The 16,830-nt window shown below is 45.7% G+C and overlaps 1 protein-coding gene across 1 annotated transcript in view; it reads left to right on the forward strand.

Moving 5' to 3' along the window:
• Positions 1-733: 733 nt before the first annotated feature.
• The window catches only part of tmem130 (transmembrane protein 130), a 30,127-nt gene continuing 14,030 nt past the window's right edge, over positions 734-16,830 (forward strand). The window contains exons 1-6 of the mRNA XM_063057515.1: positions 734-1,098; positions 1,753-2,058; positions 6,658-6,829; positions 7,599-7,741; positions 10,348-10,432; positions 13,085-13,290. Coding sequence (XP_062913585.1) covers positions 1,050-1,098; positions 1,753-2,058; positions 6,658-6,829; positions 7,599-7,741; positions 10,348-10,432; positions 13,085-13,290 — 961 coding nt within the window. The 5' untranslated portion in view covers positions 734-1,049. The remainder of the gene's footprint in view (positions 1,099-1,752; positions 2,059-6,657; positions 6,830-7,598; positions 7,742-10,347; positions 10,433-13,084; positions 13,291-16,830) is intronic.

Below are 16,830 nucleotides of genomic sequence, written 5' to 3' on the forward strand. Positions count from 1 at the left end.
TTGTCACCTTGTGGGTTCCGAGAGTGCTCCACTTTGCTCCCACGTCCCTTTGATGTGTGGTTTAGTAGGTTAGTTAATTGTAGCTAATAATGGGTGCTCTCCATTAAGAGAATCCATCCCAACAGCCCAGGTTAAGTCCTATCATGTTCAGCAAGTGGTGAAGGGGGCAAGATTGCGCGGTTTATATGCCTTTCAGAGTATGTAGATAGTCAATCAGCCTCTACAGCTACTGAAGACCCACCAATAGACAACACCTTACTGGACCCAAGTGATTCCACTGCACACTACTTTAGTCTTAAATCAGCAGGGTAGAAGATATCCATCAACCTTGCTTTGCCTGCACTGCACCTTCTCTGTTACCGTAACACTTCAATTCTGCACTCTGTTATTGTTTTCCCTTGTCAATATCTCATAGCTCAATATTATTTGTTTATTTATCTATCCATCCATCCTTTGCTTTTTGTTGTATTTGCAGTTAGTCTTCTTTTGCACATTGGTTATATGCCTGTCTTTCTGTGTAGTTTATATTATGAAGACACGCAGTCCTCTTTTATTGTCATTTAGTAATGCATGCATTAAGAAATGATACAATATTTTTTCATTGATTCCATTGTGTTTCTTTGTTCTACTGTGAATGCCTGCAATAAAATGAATCTCAGGTAATATAGAGTAGCATATTCATACTTTGATAATAATTTACTTTGAATATTTATTGTACTACTTCAATGCGCTATGTAATGATTTGATCTGTATAAACAGGATACAAGAGAACTTTTTCACTGTATATACAGTATGTGACAATAATAATCCAATACCAATACCCCTGAGGTTAGGACGCGGGGGGACAACGCCTCTACCAGCTGTTACGTTGCGCTGCCTGGTAGAACAGAGACAGGGAAAGGGACAGGATGGCTTCCCCTTTCGGTTCGGCACAGGCTGGCGTGGGCTGGCAGATGGATCATGACGCATAGGAAGTGCAGAGGCTGGTTGATGTTGGGCGAGAATTGGGAACGCTCAGTCCGGAGCTGGAAGCTCTCAGGTCGGGAACCATGAACGTTGTCTCTCTCGTGTTCCTGTTGAACGCCGCAGTGCCGGCAGGTGAGGAGCGGAGACGAGCAAAGGTGGACCCGCACCGAGAGAGATCAAATCGCCGTGTGATTTATTAAAAGCTCGGCTTGTATTTAGGATGGAGGAGGCGAAATAGGTTGCGACCTCAACCGCAGCCGAGGGGAAATGTTTCCTAACACAAGATGTTGGAAAACTTCTACGCCCCAAACGCTGAAGGCACTCGGTATCTATAGAGGGAAATACACACTCGCCGTTTCGGACCGAGGACTAGAATGGAAGGGGGCAGAAACCAGAATAAGAAGGCGAGGGAGAGAGGGAAAGGGCGCAGGTGAGGTGAGACCAGGTGAGGGGGACGGTGGGTTGAGGTCCTGATGAGGGGTCTCGACCCGAAACGTCGACTCGTTACCCCCCTCCACAGGGGAATTGTAAATGATCTTCCTTAACCAATCGTAGAGATACACGGTACAGTAGCAGGCTATTCGGCCAGTCGCGTCCATGAATTCTTCCAGCATTTTGTGCGCGACACTCAGGAACCGTCCCCTGGTTTCAGCAGAAACCCGATCAGTGCGGTCTCTTCCAACCAACCTGTTTGCATTTAATAGCTGGGCTTTAGTTCGCGCTGAGCGCTTTGCAGTCATTATATTCGTTATTTTAACCCACATTTTCCCCGCGCTGTTTTTGCAGGAGGTTCTTCGCTCTATTCCTTGGTTCTGAGCAACGACAGTCCCATCACCACAGGCGCAGAGGGTTTGGTGGAGGCCCGGCTGATAAACAGGGCTGGGACGCAACTTTCTCCCCGTTCTCTCGCCTTCCACTGGGACCTGCGGAGACCGCTCTCCGTCGTGCGCCGCTCGGAGGGAGCGCTGAACAGCACCCTGGTCGTCCGCAGCCGGGCTCCGGGGTTCTACAGACTCCGCGCCTGGGTGAGCCGAGCGGAGTGCCGGAGGTGTCCTTCGCTCGCACGCGGGGCCACAGTTCTGCATGTGACGGGTGAGGGGAAGACCTTCAGACCGACCGACCGACCGACCGACCCGCCCGCCCCCGATGCGTCTCCCGCAGAGAGTCCAAGCGCCCGCTGCCTGCAGCACCAAGTCTAATAACTTTTACCCAGGGGCGTATCTACGGAAAACAGCGCCTATGCCAAGCACTGAAATTACGCCCCTGTCCAAACATCTGACACCCATCTTTTAGATAACTTTACCATAATATTAGCTCAAAAATACAAGTCAAGCTCGCTAATCTTTCACCTTAAAACGCTGCCAATTCTGCAGGCGCTGGAAATCCAGAGCAACGCACACAAAATGCTGGAGGAATTCAGCAGGTCAGGCAGCGTCTATGGAAATGAATAAACAGTTGATGTTTCGGGCCGAGACCTTTGTCCGGATGAAGGGTCTCGGCCCGAAACGTCGACTGTTTATTCCTCTCCATAGACGCTGCCTGACCTGCTGAGTTCCTCCAGCATTTTGTGTGGGTACTCTCCATAGTTTCGCTGTTGTTTTGTGACTTGTCGTGTCCTGTGTGTGTGTTTTTTTTGTTGAGCATTGTGGGCCGGCATCTTTGGTGCCGGAATGTGTGGCGACACTTGCGGCTGCAGCCCCCCCCCCCACCCCGCACACAATCGGGTGTGTAGGTGGTTCAGTAAAATGGTTCACTGTATGTTTCGATGTGCATGTGGCGTAGTGGTTAGCGTAACGCAACGCAATTAAAGCTCGGGGCGTCCGAGTTCGGACTTTAAATCCTGTAAGGAGTTTGTACATTCTCCCCGAAACAGCTTAGGTTTCCTCCGGGTGCTCTCGCTTCCTCCCACAGTCCAAAGACGTACTGGCTAGTTGATTAAATAGCCATTGTACATTGTCCTATGATTAGGCTAGGCCAAATAAGACCATAAGACATAGGAGCAGAGTTAGGCCATTCAGCCCATTGAGTCTGGTCCACCATTCCATCATGGACCATCCCGGATCCCACTCAACCCCATACACCTACCTTCTCGCCATATCCTTTGATGCCCTGACCAATCAGGAAACTATCAACTTTAAATATACCCATGGATTGGCCTCCACTGCAGTCTGTGGCAGAGCATTCCACAGATTCACTACCCTCTGGCTAACCACCCCCCCCACCTCTGTTCTAAAAGGTCACCCCTCAATTTTGCGGCTGTGCCCTCTAGTTCTGGATACACCCACCATAGGAAACATCCTCTCCACATCCACCCTATCTAGTCCTTTCAACATTCGGTAGGTTTCAATGAGATCCCCCCACTTTCTTCTAAATTCCAATGAGTACAGGCCCAAAGATGCCAAATGCTCCTCATATGTTAACCTCTTCATTCTCGGAATCATCCTAGTGAACCTCCTCTGTACTGTCTCCAATGACGAGACATCCTTTCTGAGACATGGGGCCCCAAAACTGTTGACGATACTCCAAGTGCTGCCTGACAATTGTCTTATAAAGACTCAACATTACCTCATGGTTTTTATATTCTATTCTCCTTGAAATAAATGCCAACATTGCAATTGCCTTCTTTACTTCGACCTGTAAATTAACCTTCTGGGAGTCTTGCTCGGGAACCCCTAATTCCCTCTGCACCTCTGATGTTTGAATTCTCTCCCCATTTAGATAATAGTCTGCACTATCGTTCCTTTTACCGAAATGCATTAGATTAGATTAGATTATGAGGACACTCAGTCCTCGTTTATTGTCATTTAGAAATGCATGCATTAGAAAACGATACAATGTTCCTCCGGTATGATATCACAGAAACGCAAGACAGACCTCATACGTTTCCTAACACTGTATTCCATCTGCCACTTTTTTGCCCATTCTTCCAATTTGTCTAAGTTCTCTGCAATCATATTAATTCCTTAGCGCTACCTACCCCTTCACTTATCTTCATATCATCTGCAAACTTTGCATCAAAGCCATCAATTCCACTATCTAAATCATTGACAAGCAATTTGAAAAGTAGTGGTTCCAATACTGATCCCTGAGGAACACCACTAGTCACTGGCAACTAACTAGAGTAGGCCCCCTTTATTCCCACTCGCTGCCTCCTGGCTGTCAGCCATTCCTGTATCCATGCCAGTCTATTTTCTGTAATGCTGTAGGATTTTATCTTGTTAAGCAGCCTCACGTGTGGTACCTTATCATGTGTGGCGCCTTTTGAAATCCAAGTAAATGACATCCACCGCCTCTCCTTTGAACACTCTGCTGGTTACGTCCTCAAAGAACTCTAAAAGATTCGTCAGGCAAGATTTCCCTTCACAGAAACCATGCTGGTTTTGACATATTTAACATTAGTCTCCAATTACCTTGAAACTTCATCCTTAATAATAGACTCCAACACTTTCCCAACCACTGAAGTTAGGCTAACTGGCCTTTAATTTCCTTTCTTTTGTCTTCCTCCCTTCTTAAAGAGTGGAGTGACCTTTGCAATTTTCCAGTCCTCCGGGACCATGCCAGAACCAAGTGATTCTTGAACGATCATGACCAATGCATCCGTTATCTCTTCAGCAATCTCTCTCAGGTCTCTGGGATAAAGTCCATCAGGTCCAGATGACTTATCCACCCTAAGAACTTTCAGTTTGCCCAGCACTTTTTTCTTTGCAATAGTAATGACATTCACTCCTGCTCCCTGACACTCATGGACCTGTGGTATACAGCTAGTGTCTTCTACAGTGAAGACTGATGCAAAGTACTCATTAAGTGTATCTGTCATTTCATTGTCCCCCATTACTACCTCACCAGCATTATTTTCCAGTGGGCCAATATCAACTCTCACCTTCCTCTTACTCTTTATAGAACCAAAAAAAAAAAACTTTTGGTATCCTGCTTTATACTTTTGGCTAGTTTGCCCTAAGTTTTCACCTTTTTTCCTTCTTATAGCTTTTTTAGTTGCCTTTGGTTGGATTTTAAAAACTTCCCAAACATCCAACTTCTCGCTCATTTTTGCTACCTTATATGCTCTTTCTTTGACTTTAATGCAGTCCTTAACTTCCCTTGTCAACCACGGATGCCTGCCCCTGTCACTTGAGAATTTCTTCTTCTGTGGGATATATCTATCCAGCGCATTGTGAAATATTCCCAGAAACTTCAGCCATCTCTACTCTGCCGTCATCCTTGCCAGTATCCCCCTCCAATCCAGTTGGGCAAGCTCCTCTCTCATGCCTCATTAATTCCCTTTATTCCATTGCAATACTGATACATGAGACATGCTTCTCTCTCTCAAATTGTAGTATAAATTCAATCATAATATGATCATATCTTTCTAAGGGTTCCTTTCTATTAAGCTGACTAATAAAATCTGGGTTATTACACAACACCCAGTCTAAGATAGCCTTTCCCCTAGTAGGCTTAAGGGCAAGCTGCTCTAAAAAGCCATCTCGTAGGCGTGTGGCCAAGTGGTTAAGGCATCGGTCCAGTGACCTGAAGGTCACTAGTTCGAGCCTCAGCTGAGGCAGCGTGTTGTGTCCTTGAGCAAGGCACTTAACCACAGATTGCTCTGTGACGACACCGGTGCCAAGTTGTATCGGACCTAGTGCCCTTCCCTTGGCCAACATCGATGGCATGGAGAGGGGAGACTTGCAGCATGGGCAACCGCCGGTCTTCCATACAACCTTGCCCAGGCCTGCGTCCTGGAAACCTTCCAAGGTGCAAATCCATGGTCTCATGAGACTAACGGATGCCTATAAAAATAAAAAAGGCATTCAACAAATTCCCTCACCTGTGTTCTGACACCAACCTGATTTTCCCAATCCCCCATATTAAAGTCCCCCATTATAATTGTGACATTACCCTTATTACATGTCCTTTCCGGCTCCCTTTGCAATCTCAACCCCACATCTTGGCTATGATTTGGAGGCCGATATATGATTCCCATAATGTTCTTTTTTACCCTTGCAGTTTCTAAACTCCACCTACAAAGATTCAACATTCTCTAACCCTATGTCTCCTCTTACCAACAGAGCCACATCACCACCTATGCCTTCCTGCCTCTTCTTTCAATACAAAGTATATCCTTTGATGTTACGATCCCAGCCACAATTCAGTGATGCCCACAACATCATACCAACGAATGTCTAATTGCACCACGCGTTCATCCACCTTATTCCAAATACTATGTACATTTAGATACAGCACCTTCAGTCCTGCATTTTTCACCCTTTTGAATTTTGCCTCTGTGGTACAATTTAACTCTTTGCTCTGTCTGCATTTGTACCCAATCACTGGCTTGTCCTTCCTGTCTATCATCTACTTATAAACCTGCTGGCTCATCCCCAGCTCTATCATACTGGTTCCCATCTCCCTGCCATATTAGTTTAAACCACTCTCAACTACTCTAGTAAAGCTGCCCACAAGAATATTGGTCCCTCTCGAATTCAAGTGCATCCTTTTGTGACCTGCTGAGTATTTCCAGCAGATTTTGTTGTTAGAATTATAAACAATTTTTATCATATGGTTAAACAGCATCAATAATGGAAGTTGTCTAATGATGCATTTATTCTCAGTTAGCGGTCAAAAATTTTTAAGAAATCTTCGGCATCGGTTTGTGCTACTGCTGAATATCAGATCTAATTTCCTTTCTTGATGCAGACTCTGTAATGGGAACTGTTTCATTGACACAAACGAACAGAAGTGTCACTTCTTTGACCAATGGGTATGAACTGGCCACAAACACACGAACAAAAATCTCATTCATCCTCTACGACCCCAGCGGATACTTCAACACCGCGTCGTTCCACTACCGTTGGCACTTTGGAGATGGGTGAGTTCATGTCCCTTCCCTGTGTGTTGAGTCTGGAGAAACATAGAACGTAGAACAGTGGAGTACAATGTAGGCACTAAGGTTCTCAATATTGTGCCAACCTCCTAACCTACTCCGAGATCAATCTAACACTTCCCTCCTGCTTAGCCCCGATCATGGTCATGTGAAGCCATGGGAGAAAGTGGTGGATGGTCATATGAGCAGCTGGTGCATATCACAAGCCCTGGTTATGTGACCACCGACGCCAGGCAGACAATCTCCGAAGAGAATTGATAATGGCTGGGGTCACTCGTCTTGTAAACACACTGCCCAGAAGAAGGCAATGGCAAACCACTTCTACAGAAAAATTTGCCAAGAACATTCACGGTTATGAGACCTTGATCGTCTATGTTGTTCGACATGGTACAAAATGATGATGATACAAAATTATGAGGGGTATAGGTAGGCTTTTTCCACTGAAGTAGAGTGAGATTAGAACTAGAGGTAATGGGTTAAGGGTGAAAGGTGAAAGGGGAACCTTCTTCACTCAGAAGGTGGTGTGAGTGTGGAACAAGCTGTCAATGGAAGTAGTGGATGTGGGTTTGATTGCAACATTTAAGAGAAGTTTGGATAAGTACCTGGGCGGGTGAGGTATGGAGGTACATCGTCCAGGTCTGGATCAATGAGACTCGGCAAAGTAACAATCCAGCTTGGACTAGATGGGCAGAAGGGCCTGTTTCTGTGCTGTGGTGCTCTGTGACATGTGTTTTTATTCTTTAACTTCACACAGGGAGAGAGCTGTCACAAATGATTCAAATGTATTCCACGTCTACTCAAAGGCAGGCGTTTACCAAGCTCATGTTGACGTCTTTGCGTCCCTCAGCCGCTCCCGGAGGAAGACTGGCATCTTCGGTGCCACACTGAGCCTTCTAGGTAACGTTGGGTCTCCTTAGCACCCTATTGAGCTATGTCCCACGGTGAAGCAAAACCAATGCAGAAGGTGAACCTTTGTTCTCAGACACAAGTTTGAGTTGGGGAGGGGGACTGGGGGTGGTAAAGGGGTTTGTTTTGCTGTTGTTGCTTGCTATATGCTGGTCACATGTTCTGTCAAATATTGGGGCATGCTATATTAGCACTGGAATGTGTGTTTATACTTGTGGGCTGCCCAGAGAGCATTCGAAGTGGCTGCATCACCATCTAGTATGGGGTTGGTGGCTACTGCACAGGATCGAAATAAGCTGCAGAGAGTTGTAAACTTAGTTAGCTCCATCATGAGCACCAGCCTTTGTAGTATCCAGGACATCTTCAAAAGCGATGCCTCAGAAAGGCGGCACCCATTATTAAGGACTCCCATCACCCAGGACATGTCCTCTTCTCATTGTTACCATCAGGAAGGAGGTACAGAAGCCTAAATGCACGCACTCAACAATTCAGGAACAGCTTCTTCCCCTCTGCCATCCGATTTCTGAATGGACATTGAATCCATGAACACTACCTCACTGCTTTTTTTAAACTTCCATTTTTGTACTACTTATTTAATTTAACAATTTAATTTTATTACAGTGCCTATAAAAATATTCACCACCCTTTGGAAGTTTTCATGTTTTATTGTTTTACAACATTGAATCACAGTGGATCTAATTTGTCTATTTTAACACTAATCAACAGAAAAAGACACCTTGTATCAAAGTGAAAATAGATCTCTATGAAGTGATCTAAATTAATTACAGATATAAAACACAGAGTAATTGATTTCATAAGTATTCAGCCCCTCCTCCTTTAATATGACACGTCAAATCATCACTGGTACAGCCAATTGGCTTTAGAAGTCACATAATTAGTTGAATGGAGTTCTGGTTTGGAGACCTATATACAGTCAAGGTGTTTCAATTGATTGTAGTAAAAATACACCTGTACCTGGAAGGTCTATTTGCTGGTGAGTCAGTATCCTAACAAAATAAGCACCATGAAGACAAAAGAACATTTCAAGCAACTCCACAAAAAGGTTTTTGAAAAGCATAAGCCATGAGATGGATACAAGAAAATTTCCAAGTCACTGAATAACCCTTGGATTAGAGTTAAGTCAATCATTGAGAAATGGGAAGAATATGACACGGCTGTGAATCTGCCTAGAGCAGGCCATTCTCAAAAACTGAGTGGCCGTGCGTGAAGGGGACTAGTGAGGGAGGCCACCAAGAGACCTATGACAACTTTGAAGGAGTTACAAGCTTCAGTGACTGAGATGGGAGAGACTGCACATACAACAACTGTTGATCGGGTGCTTCACCAGTCACAGCTCTATGGGAAAGTAGCAGAGAGAAAGTCACTGTTGAAAAAAAAAACTGACATGAAATCTCAGTTAGAGTTTGCCAGAAGGCAGGTGGGAGACTTTGAAATCAGCTGGAAGAAGGTTCTATGGTCTGATAAAACCAAAGCTGAGCTTTTTGACCATCAGACTAAATGCTATGTTTAGTGTAAGCCAAGCATCGCACATCACCAAAAACACACTAACCCTACTGTGAAGCATAGTGGTGACTGCATCATGAGGCCAATCTGCCAAGATCCTTATTATGATCCTATGTACTTGTGACATGTTAATCTTCAATTCTGTAAAGTTTGATTTGATGGTTGGAAATGAAAGGTCCCACATAAAGGGACTTGGATGGCGTGAAACAGTCTCTGTGGTTGTGGACTGTAGTCATCGACAGAGCGCTAAACTGAACTAACTCGGTGGCTGCCACTCCTGCAGTTGAAACAAATAAACTCTTCTTGGGCTTCCAGCTGGGTACAGATAACGATTTTAACCGACGTTTTATTTCAATGGCTTCCTTCACCAGGCAGTCCCAAAAGCCAATGGTGTGCACAGTAGTTTTGTATTGTTGAAGTCAATCCTACGGCCGTTGTGAATACAACAGCTTCGATGGCACCAAACTACTGTGCCATGCCAATTGCTTTTGAGGCCTCCTGGTAAAGGAAACCATTGAAATAAAACTAGAGAAAAAGTATTGTAACAAAGACAAAGGCCTCACTCTAAGTAAGAATTGGAATTTGATTGTAATCAAGGCTGGACAGCAGAAACCTGATTGGATGAGGACTAACCAATCAGGAGGGATGGACGATAGGGGTATAAATACCACCGCACTAGACATGCCCAGGCATCATCCTTGATGAATATGGCAGATTTTGTCATAGAAACGTTGGTTAAATTTGTTAACAGTACCCGGCCAGAAGCCTGTGAAGAGTTTATTTGTCAGATATGCCGGGAAAGCACTAGGTCCTTTCTCTGCAGTTGGAAGTTTAATATTCTGTGTGTTATTTGCTCACTTTCTGCTGTTTGTGATTTGTTCTTTCTTTTGCACATTGGGTGTTGAATGGGTTCCTAGGTGTTTCTTCGTTTCATGGCTGCCATTGGGAGTATGAATCTCAAGAGTTATATACTGTGTACATACTGTGATAATAAATGTACTTTAAACCTTTGAACTGTAGTATTACAGTAACACATCACATCACTCAATCTTCATTTATCTGCCTCATTCCAGATTCAATCAAGGCAATTGAGATCGAGCGCGCAGATGACAAGCGTGCAAGTGACGTCCACGATTTCCAGCTGCATGTTAATGGCAGGTAAGAGCCTGAGCAAGTTGGTATTTGGGGCTACAGATGCTAGAATAGGTCCAATCCACGCTGAAATTAGACTAGTTGGAGACTAGCTGTAGGTTTGATGGCCCTGACAATTGGCCCCATTGTACCCTGACAGCTGTCAGTTAGATAACCCTGCCAGCTTCATTCTCCCGCTCTTTCCCCAACACCACATGCATCATAGGAGCAGAATTATGCCAATCAGCCTATCGAGTCTGCTCTACTATTCCATCATGGCTCAGTAATTATCCCTCTCAGCCCCATTCTCCTGCCTTCTCCCCATAACTTTTGATGCCGTTACTAATCAAATTTACAAATTTACTCATCAAACTTACAAACTCGCAGAACAGACTTGACGGGCCAAATGGCCTAATTCAGCTCCTATATCTTGTGGTCTAATCTCAAGGACCTATCGACCTCTGCTTTAAATATACCCAATTACTTGTCCTCCACAGCCATTTGTGGCAATGAATTCCACAGATTTACTATCCTCTGACTAAAGAAATTCTTCATCACTGTTCTAAGGGATGGCCTTCTATTCTGAGGCTGTGTGCTCTGCTCCTGAACTCCCTCACTATTAGAAAGATCCTCGTTACATCCACAGAAGGACCATGAGCTGGGAGTCCCTGAAAGTCATTCCTCAGCTGCTGAGGCAAACGAAGCCTGTCCAGGAAGCTGATGGCCACAGGGAGGAAACTGCTTTCCAACCCGGTGGAGAGAGGGACCCAAGACAGCCATAGCGAGAAGAGATGGAGACTGGTCAAACACAGGCAGGCGGCTGTTTGTTTCCCACTGTCAGCCTCAACGGTTTTAATCCTGCTCGATGCTTTAATCGGCGCAGAGCAGTAGAGCCAAGCACGGACTCGTATTCCACCACCAGGCCTCGACGTGGTGTCCACCCCCAGCGATCGCCACCCCGGCCGTAGTGACACTCTCGAGGGTCTAGTTTGCCAAATCCTCAGGAGGTCGAAAAATCACCAATTCATTTAATCGCTCAGACCATATAGGAGCAGAATTAGGCTACTTGGCCCATCCAGTCTGCTCCGCCATTTCATCATGGCTGATCCGTTTCCGTCTCAGCCCCAGTCCCCTGCCTTCTCTCCATATTCCTTCACGTCTTAAAGAATCTGCCTTAAATGTACATGAAGATTTGGCCTCCACAGCTGCCTGTGGCAATGAATTCCACAGATTCACCACTCTCCGGCTAAAGAAATTCCCCCCCATCTCCAGCCTAAATGGACATCCCTCTGTTCTGAGGCTGTGTCCTCTGTTCCTGGTTTAGTTTATGTTAGAAACAAAACCACCCCCTCCCCGCCCCCACACCACAACCGGGGGGTCACCCGTGTGTCCCCTCTATCCTCATTGGGCAGACTACACCTTCCTGGCTGCAGCTATTGAATTCTCTCTATGCAAACTTCTCCATCGAAAGAAGAGAATAAAACTGTGTAAATTGCTCCATTGTGGCCTCATCTCGTTCTCACTGTCTCAGTAAATCAGCCAGTATAATCAAAGACCCCACCTACCCCAGGCATTCTCTCTCCCCCTCCCCAACCCCACTGGGAAGAGGATACAAAAGTCCAACCACCAGGCCCAAGGACAAATTCTAGCCCACTGTCATAAGACTAATGAACAGATCCCCAGTACAATAAGATGGACTCTTGACCTCACAATCTACCTTGTTGCACCCTATTGTCTGTCTGCGCCGCACTTTCTCTGTAACTGTGACGCTTTATTCCGCACTCTGTTATTGTTTTCCCTTGTACTACCTCAATGCACCGATGTGATGAGATGATCTGTATGGACAACATACAAAACAAAGTTTTCCAGTGTACTTCGCTACATGTGACAATAACAAACATAGAATGGAGAATGTCAGGGCACAGTACAGGCCCTTCAGCCCACATTGTTCTGCCAACCCTTTAACCTGCTCCAAGCTCAGTCTGACACATGGCCCTCCATTTACATTCATCCTTGTGCCTTCCTAAGGGTCTTTTAATTGTCCCTCTCAAGATGATAAGAGGCACAGATCGAGTGGACAGCTAGAGACTTTGTCCCAGGACAAAAATGGCTAATATGAGGGGGCGTAATTTTAAGGTGATTGGAGAAAAGTTTTGGGCAGGATGCTAGAGGTAGTTTTTTCACAGGGAGAGCAAAGGATGCACGGAACGCCCTGCCAGAGGTGGTGGTAGCGGCAGATACATTAGGGACATCTAAGAAACTCTTCGGTAGGCACATGGAGAATGGAAAAATGGAGGGCTATGTGGCTGGGAAGGGTTAGGTTGGTCTTAGAGTAGGTTAAAAGGGCATTATAACTTTGTGGGCCAACAGGTCTGTACTGTGATGTATGGTTCTATGTTCTATATTCTAATGTATCTGCCTGCACCACCACATCTGGTAGTGTGTTCCCTGTACCCACCACTCTCTGTGTAAAATACTTCCTAACTTCCCCCTTTCCTCTAATCATTTTAAAAGTATGTTCTGTCACTGTGATTTTATCAATCTGCATAAATTAGCAGGAAGGAGTCTTTAATGCTGTATTTAACTTCACCAGTTGTTTGTTAGAGAGCTGATGTGAAAGAGGGGAGTGGGTGTGAGCTTTGGTGAGGTAACCGGTTCTGATCTGCAATTCCCTTGCAGCCCGCCACTGCAGATCTGCTGGCTGCTGTCCCAGGACTGCGCCCCCGTCGTCGTCCGCAAGTGTCGGCCAGTCCGCCTGGAGCACTCGCGCAACTACAACCTGAGCTACAGCACGGCTTCTCCAGGACCGTACTCCTTAAGCGTGCGGGCTGAGAACAGCGTGAGCTCCTTCCAGACCTGCTACAGGGTGACCTCGTGGCAAAGTGGTGAGTCCGTTCTGCTGGCAAGGGGACCCCTTTTGGGAGACAACTAGGATTGGGTAAAAGCTGATACAACTGCGAGCAATATTATTATTATCAGTATAACTCATTCTTCCAGTCATTGCCTGGTTTGCATATTTGTTTGCTTGCAAATTTGTCTTCTTTTACACTTTGGTTCTTTGTCCCATGATGGGCTGAAAGGCCTGTTTCTGTGGTGTATGACTACACGAGTTGTCCAGAGTCAGCAGCCTTGCGTGTGACTGCGTTCTGCCGTGCCACCCACGTGCAATCACTCTCCACGGCTTCGGGAGGAGACTGAGTTCAGTCTTGGCCACTCTCACTTCTGCTTTGCTAGGAGCTGTCACAGGAACTGATCCTAAGCACAGGGGATCCTGCAGATGCTGGAAATCCAGGGCAACGCACGCGAAATGCTGGAGGAACTCAGCAGGTCAGGCAGCGTCTATGGAGAGGAAGAAAGAATCCAGGTGTCTAGAAGCGGAAATTCCTTTCCGGTTCTGATGAAGGGTCTCGGGCCAAAACGTTTGCTCTTTATGCCTCTACATCAGGAGTTCCCAACCTGGGATCCACAACTCCTCAGATACTGGTAGGGGTCCGTGGCATATAAAAGGTTCTACATAGACGCCGCCTGACTGCTGCGTTCCTCCAGCCTTTTGTCTGTGAATCTGATGGTAGTTTATGTGTTGCTGTTGAATGCTACCAGACACCACCGACTCGTGACGACCCTGTGGATCGTGTAGTTGTCCGCAGGGTGCTTTGATAAAAACACTGCTTTGAATTTGACTTTGGTGGTGAATCGCAACCCAAGTACGGGAGGCATGCGTTTACACTTCTTGATGAAATACTATCGCAGTCTGAAGAAATTATTTTTTCCTTGTCGCTGGAGGACGTGGAAGTTGCAGTAAGGCTTGAGTTAAGGCAATGTTCACGTAAGGATGGTTTATAATCGACGTTTCAGGCCGAGACCCTTTATCAGGACTCCCACCGGCAGCACCAGCTCATCTGACAAGAAACTGTTCAGGCCACACGGGGAATTTTAAGGGCTGAACAAATCAAGAAATTGGAGTGACTCAGTTTCAGATTAGCTTATTGTCACACACACCACGTGGTGCAATGAAATTCCCTGACTGTGTAAGGGAATCAGGTTTATTATCACAGTATGTTGTGAAATTTTGCAAACATGAGGAAATCTGCAGATGCTGATCCTGACGAAGGGTCTGGGCCCGAAACGTCAACTGTACCTCTTCCTAGAGATGCTGCCTGGCCTGCTGCGTTCACCAGCAACTTTGATGTTGTGAAATTTGTTATTTTACGTCAGCAGTACGGTGCAATACATAAAAATATTATACATCATATCAGAAATACATATAAAAAATAAATAGAACGCATAACAGAACAGCACAGAATCAGGTTTATTGTCACCAGCATGTGTCGTGAAAATTGTTAACTTAGCAGTGGCAGTTCAATGATAATATTGAAAGAAAAAAAAATCAATTACGTTAAGTCTATATATAAAATAGATTAAAAATATTCCAAAAGCAGAAGTAATGTATATATTTTAAAAAAGTGAGGTAGTGTCCAAGGGTTCAATGTCCATTTCGGAATTGGATGGCAGAGGGAAGAAGCTGTTCCTGAATTGCTGAGTGTGTGCCTTCAGGCTTCTGTACCTCCTACCTGATGATAGTAATGAGAAGAGGACATGTCCTGGGTGATGGGGGTCCCTAATAATGGATGTCGCTTTTCTGAGGCTCCGCTCCTTGAAGATGTCTTGAATACTATGGAGGCTGACTAATTTTACAACTTTCTGTGCAGTAGCCTCCGTGCCCCCCATACCAGACAGTGACGCAGCCTGTCAGAATGCTCTCCATGGTACACCTATAAAAGTTTTAGAGTGTTTTAGGTGACAAACCAAATCTCTTCAAACTCCTAATGAAGCATAGTCGCTGTCTTTATAGCTGCATCGATATGGTGGGATCAGATTAGATCCTTAGAGATCTTGACACCCAGGAACTTGAAACTGCTCACTCTCTCCACTTCTGACCCCTCGATGAGGGTTGGTTCATGTTCCATTGCCCTTCCTGAAGTCCACAATCAGCTCTTTCAACCTACTGACATTGAGTGCCAGGTTGTTGCTGTGACACCACTCAACTAGTTGGCATATCTCACTCCTGTACACCCTCTCGTCTCCATTTGAGATTCTACCAACAATGGTTGTATCATCAGTAAATTTACAGATGGCATTTGAGCTATGCCTAGCCACACAGTTATGGGGATAGAGAGAGTAGAGCAGTGGGCTAAGCCACAGCTCTGAGGTGTGCCAGCGTTGATCGTCAGCAAGGAGGAGATATTATCACCAATCGGCACAGATTGTGGTCTTCCAGTTTGGAAGTCGAGGATCCAATTGCAGAGGGAGGTACAGAGGCCCAGGTTCTGTTGCTTATCAGTCAGGGCTGTGGAATGATGATGTTAAACACTGAGCTATAGTTAACGACCAGCATCCTGACGTAGGTATTTATATTGTCCAGCTGATCTAAGGTCATGTGGAGAGCCATTGAGATTGTGTCTGCCATTGACCTATTGTGGCGATAGGCAAATTGCAGTGGGTCCAGGTCCTTGCTGAGGCAGGAGTTCAGTCTAGTTATGACCAACTTCTCAAAGAACTTCATCACCGCAGATGTGAGCGCTACTGGTCGATAGTCATTAAGGCAGCTCACGCTGCTCTTCTTGGGCACTGGTATAATTGCTGCCCTTTTGAAGCAGATGGGAACTTCTGTCTGTAGCGGTGAGAAAATGTACAGTCCCCTTGGCCCGTGAATGTTTTGCCGACATTTTAACCCACTCCAAAATCAATTTAACCCTTCCCACCCACAGAGCCCTCCATTTTCAATCATCCGTGCGCCTATGTAAGAGAGTTTCTTAAATGTCCCCAATGTACCTGCCTCTACACCACCCCCGGAAGTACGTTCCACGCACCCAGCACTCTCTGTGTAAAGGGCCTACATCCAACAACCCCTCTCTACTTTCCCCCCAACACCTTAAAGTTATGTGTTTATTTGTTTGTTGATGTATCATTTATTTATTTATGTCTGTTTATTTGTTTATCGAGATGTGGTGTGGCATAGGCCCTTTTGGCCTTTCAAGCTGCATTGCCCGCCAACCTCACCACCCTCATTTAATTCTAGCCCGGGGTCCACAGACCCCTCTCTTAATGGTAGGGGTCAGTAGCATAAAAACGTGAGGAACCCCCACCTTAGCATAATCACAGGATAATTTATGATGATCACTCAAGCTACTAACCTATATTGGGAGGAGGCTGGAGCACCCAGAGGAAACTCACAGCCCCTTGTGTTATCCATTCTGCCCTGGGGAAAAGTCTCTGGCTGTCTACTCGACCTACAGTAGGCCTCTTATCATCTTGTACGCCTCTCATCCTCCTCTGCCAGGAGGAAAGCCCTAGCTTACTCAATCTTTCCTTGTAGTACCTGCTCTCTGATCTGGGCAGCATCCTTGTAAATCTCCTCTGCACCC

This window comes from Mobula hypostoma, chromosome 9 (genome assembly GCF_963921235.1).
Source record: "Mobula hypostoma chromosome 9, sMobHyp1.1, whole genome shotgun sequence".
NCBI lineage: Eukaryota > Metazoa > Chordata > Chondrichthyes > Myliobatiformes > Myliobatidae > Mobula > Mobula hypostoma.